The sequence below is a fragment of the Anarhichas minor genome, unplaced genomic scaffold (genome assembly GCF_050575085.1).
Source record: "Anarhichas minor isolate MPS153535 unplaced genomic scaffold, ASM5057508v1 ptg000042l, whole genome shotgun sequence".
Lineage (NCBI taxonomy): Eukaryota > Metazoa > Chordata > Actinopteri > Perciformes > Anarhichadidae > Anarhichas > Anarhichas minor.
This window is the reverse complement of record NW_027466488.1, coordinates 10,061,454-10,078,171: the sequence shown is the minus strand read 5'-3', so window position 1 is coordinate 10,078,171 and position 16,718 is coordinate 10,061,454. Positions and strand designations below refer to the sequence as shown.

Sequence of the window (16,718 nt, the reverse complement as noted above, 5' to 3'; positions counted from 1 at the left end):
AAACCAAAGGGAAAGTTTCAGCTTGCTATTTAAAAGCTTACATCATACAGTATGTTATATATGCGTTTCAAGTTTAGCAATTATATATCGAGCAACTGTACAAGCAAACACCATGGCACTATTCCTAGTACATGGCCAGAAAAGCAAGTATATTTGCATTCAAGTACATTCAAGTATTGCTGTGAATGAGGTGGCAGAAGTCCAGTGGCAAGGAGCAGACCTGAATATGGGATAATGTCTTCACTGCCTTTTCTTTGGCATCGGGAGAAATAACATTGCTGATATTTTCCTCATCTTGCTGCCTCTAACCCTTTGCTTCACCACCAGCGAGAAAAACATCTAGGTGGGAACACGAACAAGCAATAGAGTGAGATTGCCACGTATTGTGTGCAAAACTAGTCTGTGCCTCAGATGAGTGCCACAATGATCATGCCCCCCCCCAAAATAAAAAAAGCAAAAACTCGCCATCTTCCATTGCCAAGAGGAATGAATGTCTGTATCCTCAGCACCTTGCATCTTACACCAACACAGGGCACCATGCCAGTGTTTTGCCTTGCAGAGAGAACGGTTCGCACTAGAACACATTCACATTCGAAGATACAAAACTTTTCCACTAATGAGTACAACTGGATAAAGTGTAATACACTAGTAGGCACTGCCTGCACGTTTATTTCAGCCTATGCCCATGTGATCATCTCAGTTGTGTTAATTGCTAACAGCAAATATTTTAAAACCACAAAACAATCTTAAAAATGTGAAAAACTGGCTTCATGAATTTGAAAAATTGTTCTTGTAAGGGTTACAAAATGCTGCTGCTCCACAGTTGGCCGTGCAAATCCCTGCACAGAAGTGTAGAAAAATAGATCGCTTGCTGGGAGCTGTGTGATCTAGATTTCCAAAATGTTTATCAGTCTTTAAGGAAGCTGTAATGATCGCTGTGTCATACTGATCTGCAACACAAGAACGCACCATCAAGTGATCATCTCTCTTCATCTCTGTGCATTCATGACCACAGAGGACCTACATCACCAGGGAAATCGTGGCCACTGACGGTGGGAACAGGAGCAGTTCGGTGGAGCTGGCCGTCACCATCACCAACGTGAAGAACCAGCCTCCACAGTGGGACAAAGACAGCTACAGCGTGGTCATACCAGAAAACACCGTCCGAGACACAGCCATCGTGGTACGTTGGGGGAGGGAGGGGGTGTCACAGCCATCGTGGTACGTTGGGGGAGGGGAGGGGTGTGGTAGTTGGCAGACAGAGGACGCAGATGCACAAGCACAAAATTAACAAGTCAAAATAGGCATACATTTGTATTCATATGGCATCTTACAAACAAGGGGGCAGTGGTGGCCTAAAGGGTGGAGATTCAGGCTCGTCGTGAGCTGATCGAGGCTCACGACCCAGCTGGGAAAGCAACAGTGAAGAAACGGTAGATAAATAAATAAAAGGTTCAGGAATTTAAAATGCAATACAAAGTAAGATGTATTAAAGTAGGGTAAAAGACAAAGCAATACTAATAAAACAGAAATATAATTATAGTGCAGCTACTGTGCTGCAGTGTTGCTCCAAATTCAATTACAGAAAGAACTATGCAGCAGATAAATTAATCACTCAAAGGCACAGGGAAAAAAAAACAGGCATCTATACACACAAGTGTAAGCATGCAGATATGCACGCACATTTGTATACTTCAGTCAGGAACACTCTCGTCATAGATTTAGCCATTTATTGCAACAGATGGAAATACAGTTATGTTCTTAAAAGAATGTTCACTGCCGCAAGCCAAGCAGCATGCAAAGCCAAAACGGGGAGCACATACACGAGACACGAGTGGGCCCAAAGCAAGACATTGAATACCATTTGAACCTTTGCGCGATGCACGTTGAACCAGAAAGTCGGAGGCGGCAAAGCTGCGGTATGTAGCAGCATTGGTTTAGCAGGGATTCATATTTAAACAGACCGCCTTGTACTGAGGCTGCGATTGGTGAGTGACTGATAACAAACAATGACTCAATCAGCTGGCTGTCAGCCGATTACAGCTGGGGGCGTATGACTCCCGTGTCCTGCATGAACTAATGTGATGCCTCATTTCCTGAAAAAGTCTCAATGCTGTTATGTTGTTGTTTAGTCAAATTTGCCTTCTTTTATCTGGATGTCCAATCAGTGTTTTAGAATGTATCCTTTCAATACACTACATTTACTGTAAACACTGATTGGGCCATCCACATAAAAGGTGGCAGATCTTCCCTTTCACCTCATTTGATTTTAAGTCTCAAACGTTCAGTAAATCTGAGTCAATGATGAGCAACAAAAGAGTAAAACTCTGTAACACATGTTTGGGGACGTCAGGGGAGCTACAGGTTTAGGAACCACAGCTATATAGAAAAATGCAGACATTAAAATACGGCCTTAATTCCAATGATTATCTTTGCAGTTATGATGTATCCCGTCAAGTGCATTTGATTACTCATATTACCCTTTCATGCCACTACACGGTTTCAACTAATCAACAGAATTTTCCAAGGATCTCTTGAAAGCAATTAAGCTCATTAAAGTTGCTGATGAATATTTCAAACAGAGCGATGGAAATGAAAAGACAGAGGAGAGTGCTTTACATGAGAGTGTGTGTGTGTGTGTGTGTGTGTGTGTGTGTGTGTGTGTGTGTGTGTGTGTGTGTGAACATGTTACTGTTAAAGACACGGAGCGCGGTCCCCACAGTGCAGTGTATTAATCGAGACGGTAGTGTGGTGTTGATTTGCCGTTTGTGCAAAGCTGCAATGACTCTCAGTAGGTTGTTATAGCTCTACCGTGGAAACTTGAGCTTTTTATGACCGAAATCAGCACATGCACTAGTCAGGCATGTTTGCCAGTTCTGCATGCCTGATGGGATGTCTCATTATTGTAACTGCTACACTTCGCAGGTTGAATACATACAGCCAGTTCACCCATAAGCACGTCATGTCAGAGATGGCATTTTTCTAATTTTAATTGGGGTGTATATGGCATCAGCTGTGAATGAGGTCTCCTTAATTAGTTTATAGAGACTGCAGAATGAAGAACAGTGTGTTTCCCTTTGATCCCAGCGGAGTTGTTGTCTAGTCCAACAGTTTAGGACTGACTGTCTTAATACTTTAGTGTTCATTATCATGCTATGAAACCCTTTTTTTTTCCATTGGGCAGATCATTTTCTGCCATTTAGAATGCACACTTCCATTAAAGCTCCGCAGCTGCTGTCCTGCGCGTCTGTTCCTGTCCTTAGGGTCATTGCTGGCACGAGGGATTTTTTTCCAGCTCTCCAAATTGATAATTGGAAACATGTAAAACTTCTGTCAATTGGAAATGAGTGTCTGTTTTTAAATATTTGGTTCTGTTGGTCATCTCTCACTTACATGAAGTGATAATGCCTGACTTTTATTCCAAAAGTGAGACAATGAGAACTACATTATTCAAAGTCCCACCTACCTATGCAGGCGAACATGAGCGAGATATCATGTCATATTGAGACGTGACCTCGAATCCTCTTCTTCGTTCCAAACAGACCATCAAAGCCACCTCCCCTCTCGGGGATCCCAGGGTGACGTACAACCTGGAGGACGGCATGGTCCCTGAGACCAACATGCCAGTTCGCTTCTACTTGACCCCCAACCGAGAGGACGGTTCTGCCTCCATCCTTGTGGCGGAGCCCCTGGACTACGAGACCACCAGGAACTTCATGCTGCGGGTTCGAGCTCAGAATGTCGCCGCTGTACCACTGGCGGCCTTCACCACGGTCTACATCAATGTCACAGGTGAGCCTTATTGAATAGTATGCGCTTTATTTGAAGCAGTTTTAACGATCCTCAAATGTAATTCATTCCTCAAACCATGCGTTACTATTTGTTGTCTCCCAGCACTATCGTGTTTCTGTGTAATAGTTCGGTATTTCACGTGAATTATGTTTTTTTACATATATTTTCCTGACACCTGCTATTCCATGATAACATTAAACACAGCATTATTGCATAGCATTGTTATTTCATTAATAAGTGTTATTAACGCTACATTCTGAGGCTAAAGATACTGTAATCAAGGGGATCTAGTTGATTGATTTTCCCTCGTAAATATAGAGTTTAGGTGAAAAGAAAGAAGACAGCATTGTGAAGAAAAAGAAAAGTCAAAGATGCACAAAATGTATTGTGGATAAACACAAAGTATTGAGGAGAAACAACAGTTTGTAAGGGAATCGTTGTTGTGAGAGATGAATATTGGTTAATCGATACAAAGTATTTCATGTTTCATTATTGTAGTGAAGTGAAAGGTTCTGTGATACATGTCACTGCAGCACACTGAGCAGCTGTATGAGCTACAGCTAATGGAAGAATAGATTTTGCCGTTTAATTCACGAGATGGGCTTAATGGACTTTTCAGAATATAAATAACAAAAGCTAGAGCAGCATCAGGCCCCGTGCTTATTCAAAGACTGAATGCGGGACCCTTTTAAGATCTAGCTGCTCATATTTTACATGTGACTGACACATTAACCATTTGCAGCATCATCACCTGATGTGTTTTGGTTCAACAGTTTGTGTATTTTCATTCATTTCCATTTAAGAGGAAAAAAAATCTTAAATCTTGGAACATACAGACAAGTTCACAATTTTCCGTGGAGCTGTGTGAGCTGTCGACGTGAGGAAGAAACTGTAGAACGATTTATCAACACGACAAAACTTTGATGTGCACATCAGCAGAGGGGGTTCTGTGGCTAACTTACAACCGTCTGATGTCGGTTGCACAACATTTAATTAGCGGGTTTGCTGTGCTTAATTGCTGCTTGATAGTGACATCATCAGTCCAGTTAGAGACTGCAGATGGAACAGAGACCTGCCTTCACATGGCTGTAAATACCGGTGGAAAGGAAAGAATTTTAGTGTATTTCCAAGTGTCTTGACAGACAGAGCTTTATTCTGCCGGCATTAATGTCATGACCGCTGGTTCAAAACATTTTATTATCATGTTGTAGAATGAAGACATTGTTGCGACAGCAACAATGAACTTAATTCTAAGAGCACCATGAACCGCCATCCATGGATGTGTGATGCAGGAGTTTCTCAATGGCCTCTGATTAGAAGGCATTTACATCATCAAGGCATTGGCCTTGCTGGTTTCAGGGCTGATTTGAAACAGTTATTGGGCTATTGAGCCATTTCAACCCATGAAATCCAGATTTTTATAGGTTTGTTCAGAAATGTCAACATTAGCGCCAGCGCTGATGCGTTTCATCACGGTACCAGTTTACAGCGCACGTGTATAGTACCTCTCTAAGTGAGCTTAGGTTGATTAATCAGCATCATTTACTGCCAGCTTTGATGTCTGGAGGATGTATGAGCCTTTCAACTTTGACAAAGGCCGCGTAGACCAGATCCACTCCTTCGCTTCCTACCTTTAACAATAAAAGCGCTTGACAAATACAATAGCTGTTTACCAGAGGGAAGTCAAATTCACTCAGAGCATTTTGCTGAAAGGAAACCCAATCAAATAAGCAGCTTAGGCTATACAGTTTGCTTCAGACAGAGTGCCAGACACTGCTCTGGGTCAATAGGAACCGGGTCGCCTGCACAAACCAATTCTAACCTTTTATTGTAAAAGTGTCCCAAATCGTGTCCGTAAAATAGTTTTAATGCAACATATTCTCTGCAGAGTATTTTGCATTTTAATGCTGTTTTTTGGTCACGCCCCTCAGTGTGTAAAGGCCCTTCGTATGATCACTTTAGTCTGGTGTAACTCTGTTTCAGTGACATTTAATCCCTTTGCAACGTGCACATTCGACAACACACACACACACACACACACACACACACACACACACACACACACACCTCATTCCATCAAGTTGGTTTTAATCCAGTGAGAAATATTTAATTCACAGACCCTCTCCCTTCTCTTGCTCCTCTCTCTGTCCCTCTTCTAACTTCCCCTTCTCCACTTTCTTTGGCCCTTCCCTCCTCTTGCTTATCTGTCTTAATAAGAAAGCTCTTTGACTCCTCCAGAGGCATTGCGGCTGAGGCAGGCAGGGAGGTCTTTAATGGATTTAAGGCCCCATTTTTAATTCATAGATTAAGACATTTGCACAGAAGAAAGGGAAGGAGGAATGGCACATGAAGCAGCATTAGATTTAATGTGTTGCACTATTCAAGTCATGCACGTGACCTTAAATTAACTATGTGAGGATTTGGCTTCTGCTTTTAAAGCAAACTTTGGAGTCCACGGCCCGTCTCACTGGTTCATGGTACTATCTGCTTCATCTCTCTGAATAATGTAACTCTCTCTCTCTTGTTATGGCTAAAGGTAACTGATGTAAGCTAAGGAACATTTTGTGGCCATTATTAATTAGCCTGAGTTGGCATGTTCTGACCCTCTTGGCACCAAAAGGACCCAGAAGAATAACCACAACAGTAAAAATGACATTGGAGGTATAATATGTAACTTGTGTGCTTTAAAATGTCTAAAAACCACTGGACATGTGTTTTTTGGCTTGTTGAGATGCGTCCTTACATTATCCTAAATGTTTCCAACACTTTTCACATCTGGAGGAATCCATACATTTTAATCAAGGTAACAGTTTGTTTGCCAAACCTGGCCACCTGTCGATTTGACTTTTTGATGCCACACCGGGACGTCTGGGAAATATGGTGAAGTTCTCCAAGAAACAAGCTGAGCAAACACGGTGTCTGCCGAGCAGCATCGGAGAGAAACATTTAATGTGAAATGGTTTTATTCAGTGGTTTATAATGGTTATTATAGTGGATTTTAATCACGGGGTCCGTTCGTTTTTGAGAGGAGCAGAGCATAGTCGGGTCGAGTCACAGAAAAAACTCCTAAACGCCGAGATGTCCAGTTATCAGAGAATCAAGCTGACCAAACTTTAGTGGCAGCTCGGCTCGCAGCCCCTCCAGGATGTCCTTTGTCCGCCGAACCGCATCAGAGAAACCATCCCGGTAAAAACCTCCGGAGCAATGAACACTTAATGAATCCTAACCGGGAGATGCTGACTGCATGACAGGAATGATGTTAAAGACAACAACTCCCATGATCCCGCTCTACTTCACTAAGTCAACAAACTAATTTATGCTATTTTTTTCGAGAGAAAATTACATATTGGGTTATTAATACATTAATACGTCACTTGTCAGAGCTACAGTAAATGTGTGGGCTTAAAAAGAATCAATAAGATGATGAGGGAACCACTATGGTGCTAATGCTGATCCCTTGCAATGTTCTTGTTTCCAGGATTTATGTCTCATAAATAAAAAAGTGTAAACGTTGAAAACTAGGATTAACTCCTATCTATACGTCCCTCCAATAGCCACACAATAAACCGATTTTATAAGAAATCTGAGTGAGTATGTGCTTGTTTTGTGTTTTATCAATTTAGAAGACTCAATTGTATATAACAATATCTCAATGTATGATATGATCACGACATGATTCCATTGAAAGACGATAAATTATTATATTGAATATCGCACAGCTCTACTCTGAGGCAGGATTTTACAACTCTGAAAAGATATCACAAATTCATATTTCTTTCTTTTGTTACAATGATTACAAGGTAAACAGGAGAAATGAGGCTTCACGTTATTAATAAATCAACGAGGAAGAAGCACGTGCACATATTTAAATGGCCAATGCTGTTCCTTTCGGATGTCGTTTCCTTACATTCTGCCAAAAGGAAGTAGTAGTAGTTTAAGTAAGTAGTAGTTGTAGTAGTTCTCTTTTCCACTAAAAGTAGCACTTCAAAATAACATTAATAAAAACCAAAGTTCAATAGAAGACAATATTATTTAAAGTTATAAATTCCAGTTTCACACAGCACTGACCCAGCTGACCTAACGTGAAAGCTGCTCCTTTGTATTGGAGCTAAAGCAGGAGAACCACAATCCACCAAAAGCTTCTGAAGAGTCTAGTTACAGAATAATGTGGTGGAAAAAACTATTCAATAGTACCGAGTGAGTCCTATGATACTGAAATTAAGAAACATTGAGAAAAGAAGTTTAAAGTATTTATTCTCTGCGCAGAGAAGGTTCAATCGTCATACAGAATGCAATGCGGTCTGAAGGAAGAAGAACCCAGAGTGTTGGTTGTGTACGAGTTATAAAGGCCCTGAGCACATGGTGGCATAGGAGGAGTTCATCACTAGGACATCTGGACAACAGTGATCATTCACTGGTCAACCATTGAATGGTTAACCACTGAATGGTCCACTGATTGCATCCCCATTCAGCCCTTTATCTAAGCTGACAACATTATGCCCCTGATTAAGACACACACACCCTCACTGACCATGTCTGACATTTATTAACCTTACTAAAACAAAAAGGGCCAAAACACTGAGTGGTCAGACAATAAAAACAGATAAGTCATAGGGGAAATTTGCCATCACAATACAGGGCTAAACGATCAGAAATATATCAGGGATGTTATATGTAATTCATAGGATCTATAATTGAATTCTTAAACGCAACGGAGTACAGCCAGATACATTTGCCCCGTGCATTTGGCGTTACCCAGAAGCCATGCATTCTGGTCTAAATGCCAACGTGCATTTGCAAAGACATTTAGTCATTTGAACTAAGGGGTGAAGTAATTTAAGATAAGTGGCAAATAAGTGTTATGAAATAATTGTCGGCAAAAGACGCAAATTGAACTGCAATAACCCTTCAATTCTATGCATGAGCTGTCAAACGGGGCTAAACGGAGCAAAACGATTGCAGGGGACTAGATATAATGCAAATCCTTTGAGTGTCCAAAGTTGTGCTCAAATAATTCTCATGAGCTTTATCCATCAATCTATCTGTAACATATAATGTATGCCTTGGCCTGTTACTGTTTTTTAAAGAATAACATCTTCTCGTTTGAATTGATAACTGTGCTAATCACAACCATTTGTTGTTAATAAGCAGGTGTGGTTAGATGGATTGATGGCTAGATGGATGCTACCACCTGGTGCTGATGCCAATTTGGGCTTTGCTAAGAGCCCATCAATCATCTGAAATGTTTCTATCAAATACACCACACATACAATGCAAAAACTAATTTTTTGGTATACCCTAAACACACTTCCTCCTGTTCTCGTCCTTCTCTAGATGTAAATGACAACGTCCCATTTTTCACTTCCTCCATCTACGAGGCCTCGGTCACTGAAGGGGCAGAATCGGGAACTTTGGTTTTCCAGGTTTCAGCCAATGACCTCGACTTGGGTCGCAATGGCAAGGTAAGAACACTTTGTGCACACACACACACACACACACATACACACACACTGTGGTAAAAGTGGTGATGTTGCTTTTTCAGAATGACCAGTTGAAAAGGATGTTTAGAACTCTGCCCTTTAACTACATGCACTCAATCATTTTCAGTCTCCCTCTGTTTTTGATTATCCAAAACATGTTCTTCCTTGCTGTCTAAATGAGCTGTTCAACTGTGTTGGAGCCACTTGGCCTTCTATATAATTGTGTCTGCCTCAACCCCCCCCCCCCCCCCCCCCCCCCCCGCCCCCCCCGCACCGCTCAGATCTCCTACTCCCTGCTGGAGGATCGCAGTGGAGACCACCAGTACTTCCGTATCGACCCGGAGCTGGGACTCATCTACTCGCAGACTGTGTTTGACCGCGAGACCAAGAGCTCCTACCTGTTGGAGGTTCAGTCTGTGGATGGCTGGGAGTCAGCGCGGCCCGGCAAACATGGACAGCCCAACTCTGGTAAGTGAGACTGCCGCTGATAAGAACAGCCTGCGACTGAATCAGTCGTTGAGTTCTGATTTCTGTGGTGCTTTTTGCAGTCTGTCCGTTATTGTTACATCTAGGCAAGAACAGCAATTGAAAAAGCTGTCATGAAGTTCAACCGGTACTGTGTTATAGCTGTCAGGGATAAAGAGAAGCTGCAGTTCATAGAGGTGAAACTGTGAATTAGGACATAGGAAACATTTGGTAATTCAATTCCCCAACAGGTTGTCACCTGCACTTATGTGACAATAGCTTACCAAAATGTCAGCCTTTCTTCTGTAGTCCACAAAGTATGTGGACACCTGAACATCACACCCATAGTGATGTGTTGAACATCTTCTTTAAACTGCTGCTGGAACAGCTTCTTTGGCGGTTTGCTCCCATTCAGCCACAGGAGCGTTAGTGAGGTCGGCCGCTGATGTTAGGGGATAAGTCTTGGCTTGCACATCGGCACATTCTGTTTTCGTTCCAAAGATATTGGATAAGGTTTTCTTTTCTTTATGGACCTGGTTTTGTGCACAGTGTCATTGTCATGAAGAGGACAGGGCCTTCCCCAACCTGTAGCTACAGAGTTAAAATAACAGCAGTGTCGTATCCTGTCGCATTAAAACAGCCCCAGACCATTATTCATCCCACACCAAAGAGTTGGCAAGGTACATTCAGGCAGGTAGTGTTCTCCTCACACAACAATGCCAAACTCAGCTTTCTAATTAGTGAAGCACGATTCATCACTGCAGCCTAGACTTTTCTAGTGCTCAAGAGTCCAGTCACAATGTGCCTTACACCTGTCCAACCAACGCTGCTTGGCTTCTCACATGCCTGCACTCAGGCTCGTGTGCCACTGCTCAGCCAAGGAAAGCCACGTCATGAGACTCCTCACAAACCACGCTAGTGCTAATGTTTCTTTTGGGGGCGGTTTGGAACTCTGCAGTGAGTGCCTCCAGTTCTGTTAGCTTGTGTGTGGCCCACTGCTAAACTCTCATTGCTCCCAACCTGGGCAAATTTTGCAGAGAACACGATATCCTTGGACATCGCCATATTAAAAGTCAGTGCGCTCTTCAGTTCAACACAATATATATATATATATACACAAATGTTTGTAAATTCAGACTGCATGGCTGTATGCTTGAATTGATGCTGCACCTGCTAGCATTGAGCCCACTAATTGGACCTTGTGGTTGGTTAGATTGTGTTGGATTAGAATAAATTCATAAAATAAACCCTAGCTTTTGCGATTTGAAAATTACATTCTACTTCATCGCAATGTCGGACGACTGCGATTAATCACCCCCAAGGTGAAAATATATTACTTATGTGATGTTCTTTTCTGAGATACGATCAGCCGCAGCAGTTCAATTCAAACAAGAAGTAATTATACTGGTTACTGAATCTGTAGCTTTCATGTAAAACTTATGATTCTGTTGATATGAGATTTGTAATCCAGTGTATATAATGATGCTGGTTGCGGTTCTACTGATTGAAAAAGAGGACAAGCACAAAAAGGGGAAAGAGCCATAACAGCTGCTCTGTAGACTTCGTTAAAGGCTCCAGATCTTCATTCAAGGCTAGAATAATCTCTGTTTTCCTCTTTCTGTCTCTTTCCCCGCATCTGCTCATCTCTCCCCACTGAACGACCAAATGCCATCTTTCTCTTTCAGTCGGTCTCTCTCTCTCTCTCGCTCCATCTCTCCATTTCTCTCTCATTTGCTGCCAGATGAAATGCATACATTCTCCAACGGTAGAATAGAGAGAGACACAGAGAAGTGAACAGATGTTGTAGACAGATGGGTGGATGAAGAGAGGTGTTGAATAAACAGCAAGATGGCCCAGGATATATTTTTAATAAATGTGATCATAGATTATTAACAGATCCCCTCTCTAGGTTTGGCTCACTACGGCATTTGTGGCAATGTAAACAGAAGTTAAATATTAAGCAGAGCAGAGGCTGACGGACTGCAGTGGAGCTGTGTGAGTTATTTTATTTAGTTTTTGTCTGTGCTATGAATATTGAATGAGGTTTGCATGATGACGGATGGGTGACAGGCAAATTGACCAATTTAACACACGCTTTTTTCAATCTCTGATATTACGATTTGCACAGGGAAATCATTTCAGTGTGATGTGACCGAATATTACTCAAACAATATGTTAAACCTGTAACGGAAGCATCTCGCCACATCTTGAACAGCTGCAGTTTCTAAAACTTTATCTTGAAAAAAGCCATACCTGCTCTCTGCTCTGAAACAAACAAAAAAATACAGAAATTTCAGTCACATTTTTACAAGCATGGCAACAAAGCAGGGTGGCATGTAGTATTTTCTCAGTGAAAAATAGGGCAGAATACCAAACTACCCCTTCAATCGCCGATGAAATGGGGGATTTCTTATTTCATCCAAAGGCTGACATTTTTCCATTTAAAAATGAAATAATTGCTTCATCCCGTGATGCTCTTTAAATCACAGGGTGGTTCTTATTCAGCTTCCTTTTGTTACAGATGATGGAATTCTGCTCTCGAACCTCTGATCTCCAATTGAGAAATACGTTTGGCTATTAAATGGTCACATTCTTTCCAGGATAGCTGTGACCATTTCTGGAATTGTGCTGGTACTCCCCAGTATCAAGTACCAGCCAACTAAATTGGGAAAATGATTCATGATTATATTCTAGTAGCAGTCCTCATCGTTATTACTTCTTAGGCCTTTCATTATCTCCGTATGGCGTAAGCTGGCGGGAGATCATGCTTCAGGTTGTGTGATTGCGTGTTTGTATCTGTGTGTCTGTCCACGGCTGATGTTAGTTTCATTTATTTTATTAAATTGATTTATATCAGGGACCATGTACAAAAATAATCTCAAGAAAGAGAGGGGATGCTTTGTACCAGATCTACCATCTGCAGTCCCTGGACAGGTGAAAGGGAACAATACAAAACCTATCATCTCCACTACAAATGGACCAACAACCAATTGATTTCCACAAACACACACTTGAATAAAAATAAAACGGAATACATAAGTCAAAATATTAGGCAATAATAGGCATCTTTCTTCGGCGTACCCCACCTCAACGACGTTCTGGAGGGCCCACCTGCTTCCACAGTCAGCCTGCTGCTCAGAGAGCAGGAAGCCTCTGTGTGAAAGGGAGGGGCCAAAATATTTTGACACGGTATTTCGACTGGGAGCTGCTACTGCCTCAGCCCCACCGTATCAGACTGAGTTTTTGGACTGTAGCACCGGCCAAGTGAATAATCAGATTCAGGTACTTCCTACAGGCTGTGTGATGTCTCGAGCCACTGTAGGTTCAGGTCCAAGTGTGGCCCCCCCATGACGTGATGGCAAGATTATCCAGTCTCAATCCTGTCGATGTTGTCAATAAAGTTGATTTTGGAAATGTTGGAAATGTAATTTGGATTAAAACAAATTACATCTCTCAAAGAGAAAATTCCCCTCCTCCCCCACCACACCGGCTCTCCATGACATCTTGTTGAATTTGTCTTGAACAGAATGTGATGCCTCATGGCTGCCCAGTGTCAAAGGACACACCGGGCAGTGGGCCGGGTCATTTATGCCAGTAAAAGCATCATGTCAAAGTGGCTCCAGTACACAGGAAATGATTGCGGTTCACCTTCCAGGGGATAGCCTACGAGTGCAACAGGCTGCCATTCGGCTATCCCTGGCCCCCCCCCCCCCCCCCCCCCGGACCTTCAGCAGATGTGTGGGCATGGCGCTGCAGCTACTGCGCAACCAACGCAGGAAGGTCTTCTTTTATATGGACGATGTCATCGTCATGGCCATGGCCAGAGAATGGGCTATGTTTAACACATTCCAATTGAGTTCGCCATCAACTGGAGGGAGAGTGGCCCCCTGCCACACCAACAGGTTGAGTATGTGGGGGTTATGCTCGCAGCGAGCAGACTGTGGAAAACTAATTCGGAACACGGACGCACAGCCCTTGCTGCAGGGAGTTGGAAAACTGCGGCACGGTGTGGATGTGTAGTTGTGGGGTTCATGGCGGAGGCCTGTTTGTGTTGCTGGGCGCCTGCATAGATGGTTTGGCAGCTTCCGCTTCGATGCCAAGAAGCACAAATTGCACTTGGTTGACATTCCCTCCTCGGTAGAGAATGATCTACATTACTGGGGTTCCCCCACAACAGGGAAGGGAACGCTGCTGGGACGAGTGCCCTCTTTCACTATGGTGTTCACAGATGCGTCCCTGACGGGTTGGATGGCGACCTGCCTGGGGACAGCATTTGGCAAGGTAGAGTTCGGTCCACTGGCATAGAGCCTGTGGTTGTAGGCCTTGTCTCCTGAGAGGTGCAGGCCAAGGAATGCTGGACTATCTATGCAGGTTGTAGAGACTGTACAGACAGATAGACCGGGATCCACCATTGCCTGTTACATGGCATAGCGGTCAGGGTTCCAATGCTGGTGTGAGGAAAGGAGGCTAGATCCCCTGTCCTGTGCAGCTTGGTCTATTTTCTCCTTTTTGCAGTTTTTGGTGGATAAAGTGCTGTCTCATGCAACCATTGTAAGTGTATACAGCAGTCACCCAAGGGTGCACCCCAGTTGCTTGCTGCTCTGTGCTGCTCCAAGGCAACGGCAGCGCGTGCATATGCAGAGGCCGGAAACTACCATACTATTGTGACTAAATACACTCATCAAAGTCGGAAACGAAAGAACGAAGATCGGAATAAGTTTGTGTTGCTCCTCTCGACATTCATCCTAAAAAATGCACTTTAGTTTTGTAGTGAGGTTATCAGCAGATACATTACAAAACAACAGAATGGCATTATTAAAGCTGGTGATTAAAATCAAACATCAGATCTGTTTCACCTTGATTCCACCATCATGTCCACATCTCCTGAAGAGGAAACAATCAACTGGACCAAATTTATATGAATGTTCATGGCAGCCCACTGATTGGACAATCATATCATATTTCCCTGCTTCTGCTGCATACCCCCAGCGTATGTAGCTCTTCAGGACTATTTTGACTGTACAGACTGGAACATGTTCAGGGATGGCGCCACCCAGGAGAACGACATCAATCTGGACGAATATACATAAACAGTTTCATAATATATCAGCAAATGTGTTGATTTTGTGGTGGTGCCGACCATAAAATCGTTTCCAAACCAGAAAGCCTGGATACATGGAGAGGTGAGGGCGCTATATAGAGACACAAAAGCTGCCTCTCAGACAGGTGACAAGGAAGCATTCAGCATCACCAGAGCAAGACTGAAAGCTGGCATCAAGGAGGCAAAGCGGAGGCGTCAAGAGAAACTGGTAAGAGACAAAAACACCAACAACATTAAAGATATGTGGCAGATGTGTGAGGTCACATGGCCAGATAAACCGTACACTTTTTTTATGCTCGCTTTGATCTCCTCAACAAAGAGTCAGCTGTCAAGTCCTACCCTCCTCCAGAGGACCGGTAACTGTCAGTCTCCTCAGCGGATGGGAGAAAAACCCTGATCGTGTACTAAGAATATGTACCAACCAGATATCTGATGTCAAATATTGTCAACATATCAATGTCACAGGAGAGTGCTCCCACCTGCTTCAGGACAGCCACCATCGTCCCTGTACCTAAGTCAGCATTGTCCAGTCTAAACGACTATCGCCGTGTGGCATTCAGCCCCATTCTGATGAAGTGCTTTGAGAAACTGGTTCTCCAGCACATAAAAAAAAAACTACCCCAGCCAACCTGGACCCTCACCAGTTTGCATACAGATCCAGCACATCCACAGAGGATGCTGCTCTCCACTCAGCCCTCACACATCTGGAAAATTACAACAACTACATCAGAATGTGCTTTGTTGATTTCAGCTCAGCATTCAACTCAATTTCCCACTTAAAAGATTAGCACTCTGGGCTTGAGTACCTAACTCAATTCACGCAACTGGTTATTAGACTTCCTCACAAGCAGACCCCAGGCAGTTCGGATTGGCAGCCACCGCTCCTCCACTCTAGTGTTGAACACCGGAGCCCCCCAGGGCTGTGCGCTCAGCCCCCTCCTGTTCACCCTTTGCAGTTTGCTGGTGACACTATCGTCATTGGCCGCATTACAAACAACAATGAGACTTATAACTGAAATGAACAACCTTGCAGAGTGGTGCTCAGAGAACAATCTACTGCTCAGGAAAACCAAGGAGCTGATTGTTAATTTTTTTAAAGGAGGCAAAGACATGTACCCCTGTCAACATGAATGCAGAGGAGGTGGAGCAAGTGAACATTTTTAAGTTCCTGGGAATCTGCATCACAAACAACCTAACATGTTTATCACACATCTTCATCCTGGTGAAAAAAGCTCAAAGGATATTGAAATACAATTCCCACCCCAGCCAGAGCCAGTTCACTCTGCTGCCGTCTGGCAAGAGATAAAGAAGTATTAGTTGTCGTACCACCAAACTTCAGAGCAGCTTCTTTACTTTTTTCAGGCTATGAGACTCATTAATTAATCCTCCTCCGTCCACATATAAAAAATATAGCAAAATGGGACAACAAACTGCATTTCACTGTGCAGCCCTGTTGTACGATGACAATAAAGGAACCTTGTAACCTTGTGTTGACCATAATAGAGCTACACTCAGACCAAATCCCTCTTTTAATCCCAATAATAATTGATGGCGTTCTTTCATAACCCCCATCCTTGGGGCAGGGAAGCAAAGTTACCTGCTTTACCCAGTTTGTGCTTTGGCATGTTATGTTGAACGCATGACCCCGTTCAGACATACTGATCAGCTGTTTGTGTGCTTCGGGTATGGTGTGGCCAGTAAATCCCTATCAAAGAAACTCTTGGCAGGATGGCTTTGTGAGTGCATCTCCCAAGCCTACAGGCAGGCGGGAAGAGACCATCCAACTGTAGTCCACACAAACTTAAGCACATCATGGACAGTGTCAGGGGCCTTATTCGGTGTGGTCGACACCCTGTCCTTTAAAACGGTTCTACGACTTG

At 43.2% G+C, this 16,718-nt stretch overlaps 1 protein-coding gene across 1 annotated transcript in view; it reads left to right on the top strand.

The window, feature by feature from the left end:
* Nucleotides 1-16,718, top strand: part of LOC142970061 (neural-cadherin) — a 295,060-nt gene that overhangs the window by 131,640 nt on the left and 146,702 nt on the right. The window contains exons 12-15 of the mRNA XM_076110212.1: nt 1,016-1,183; nt 3,543-3,792; nt 9,127-9,254; nt 9,554-9,740. Of these exons, the coding sequence (XP_075966327.1) occupies nt 1,016-1,183; nt 3,543-3,792; nt 9,127-9,254; nt 9,554-9,740 (733 nt within the window). The remainder of the gene's footprint in view (nt 1-1,015; nt 1,184-3,542; nt 3,793-9,126; nt 9,255-9,553; nt 9,741-16,718) is intronic.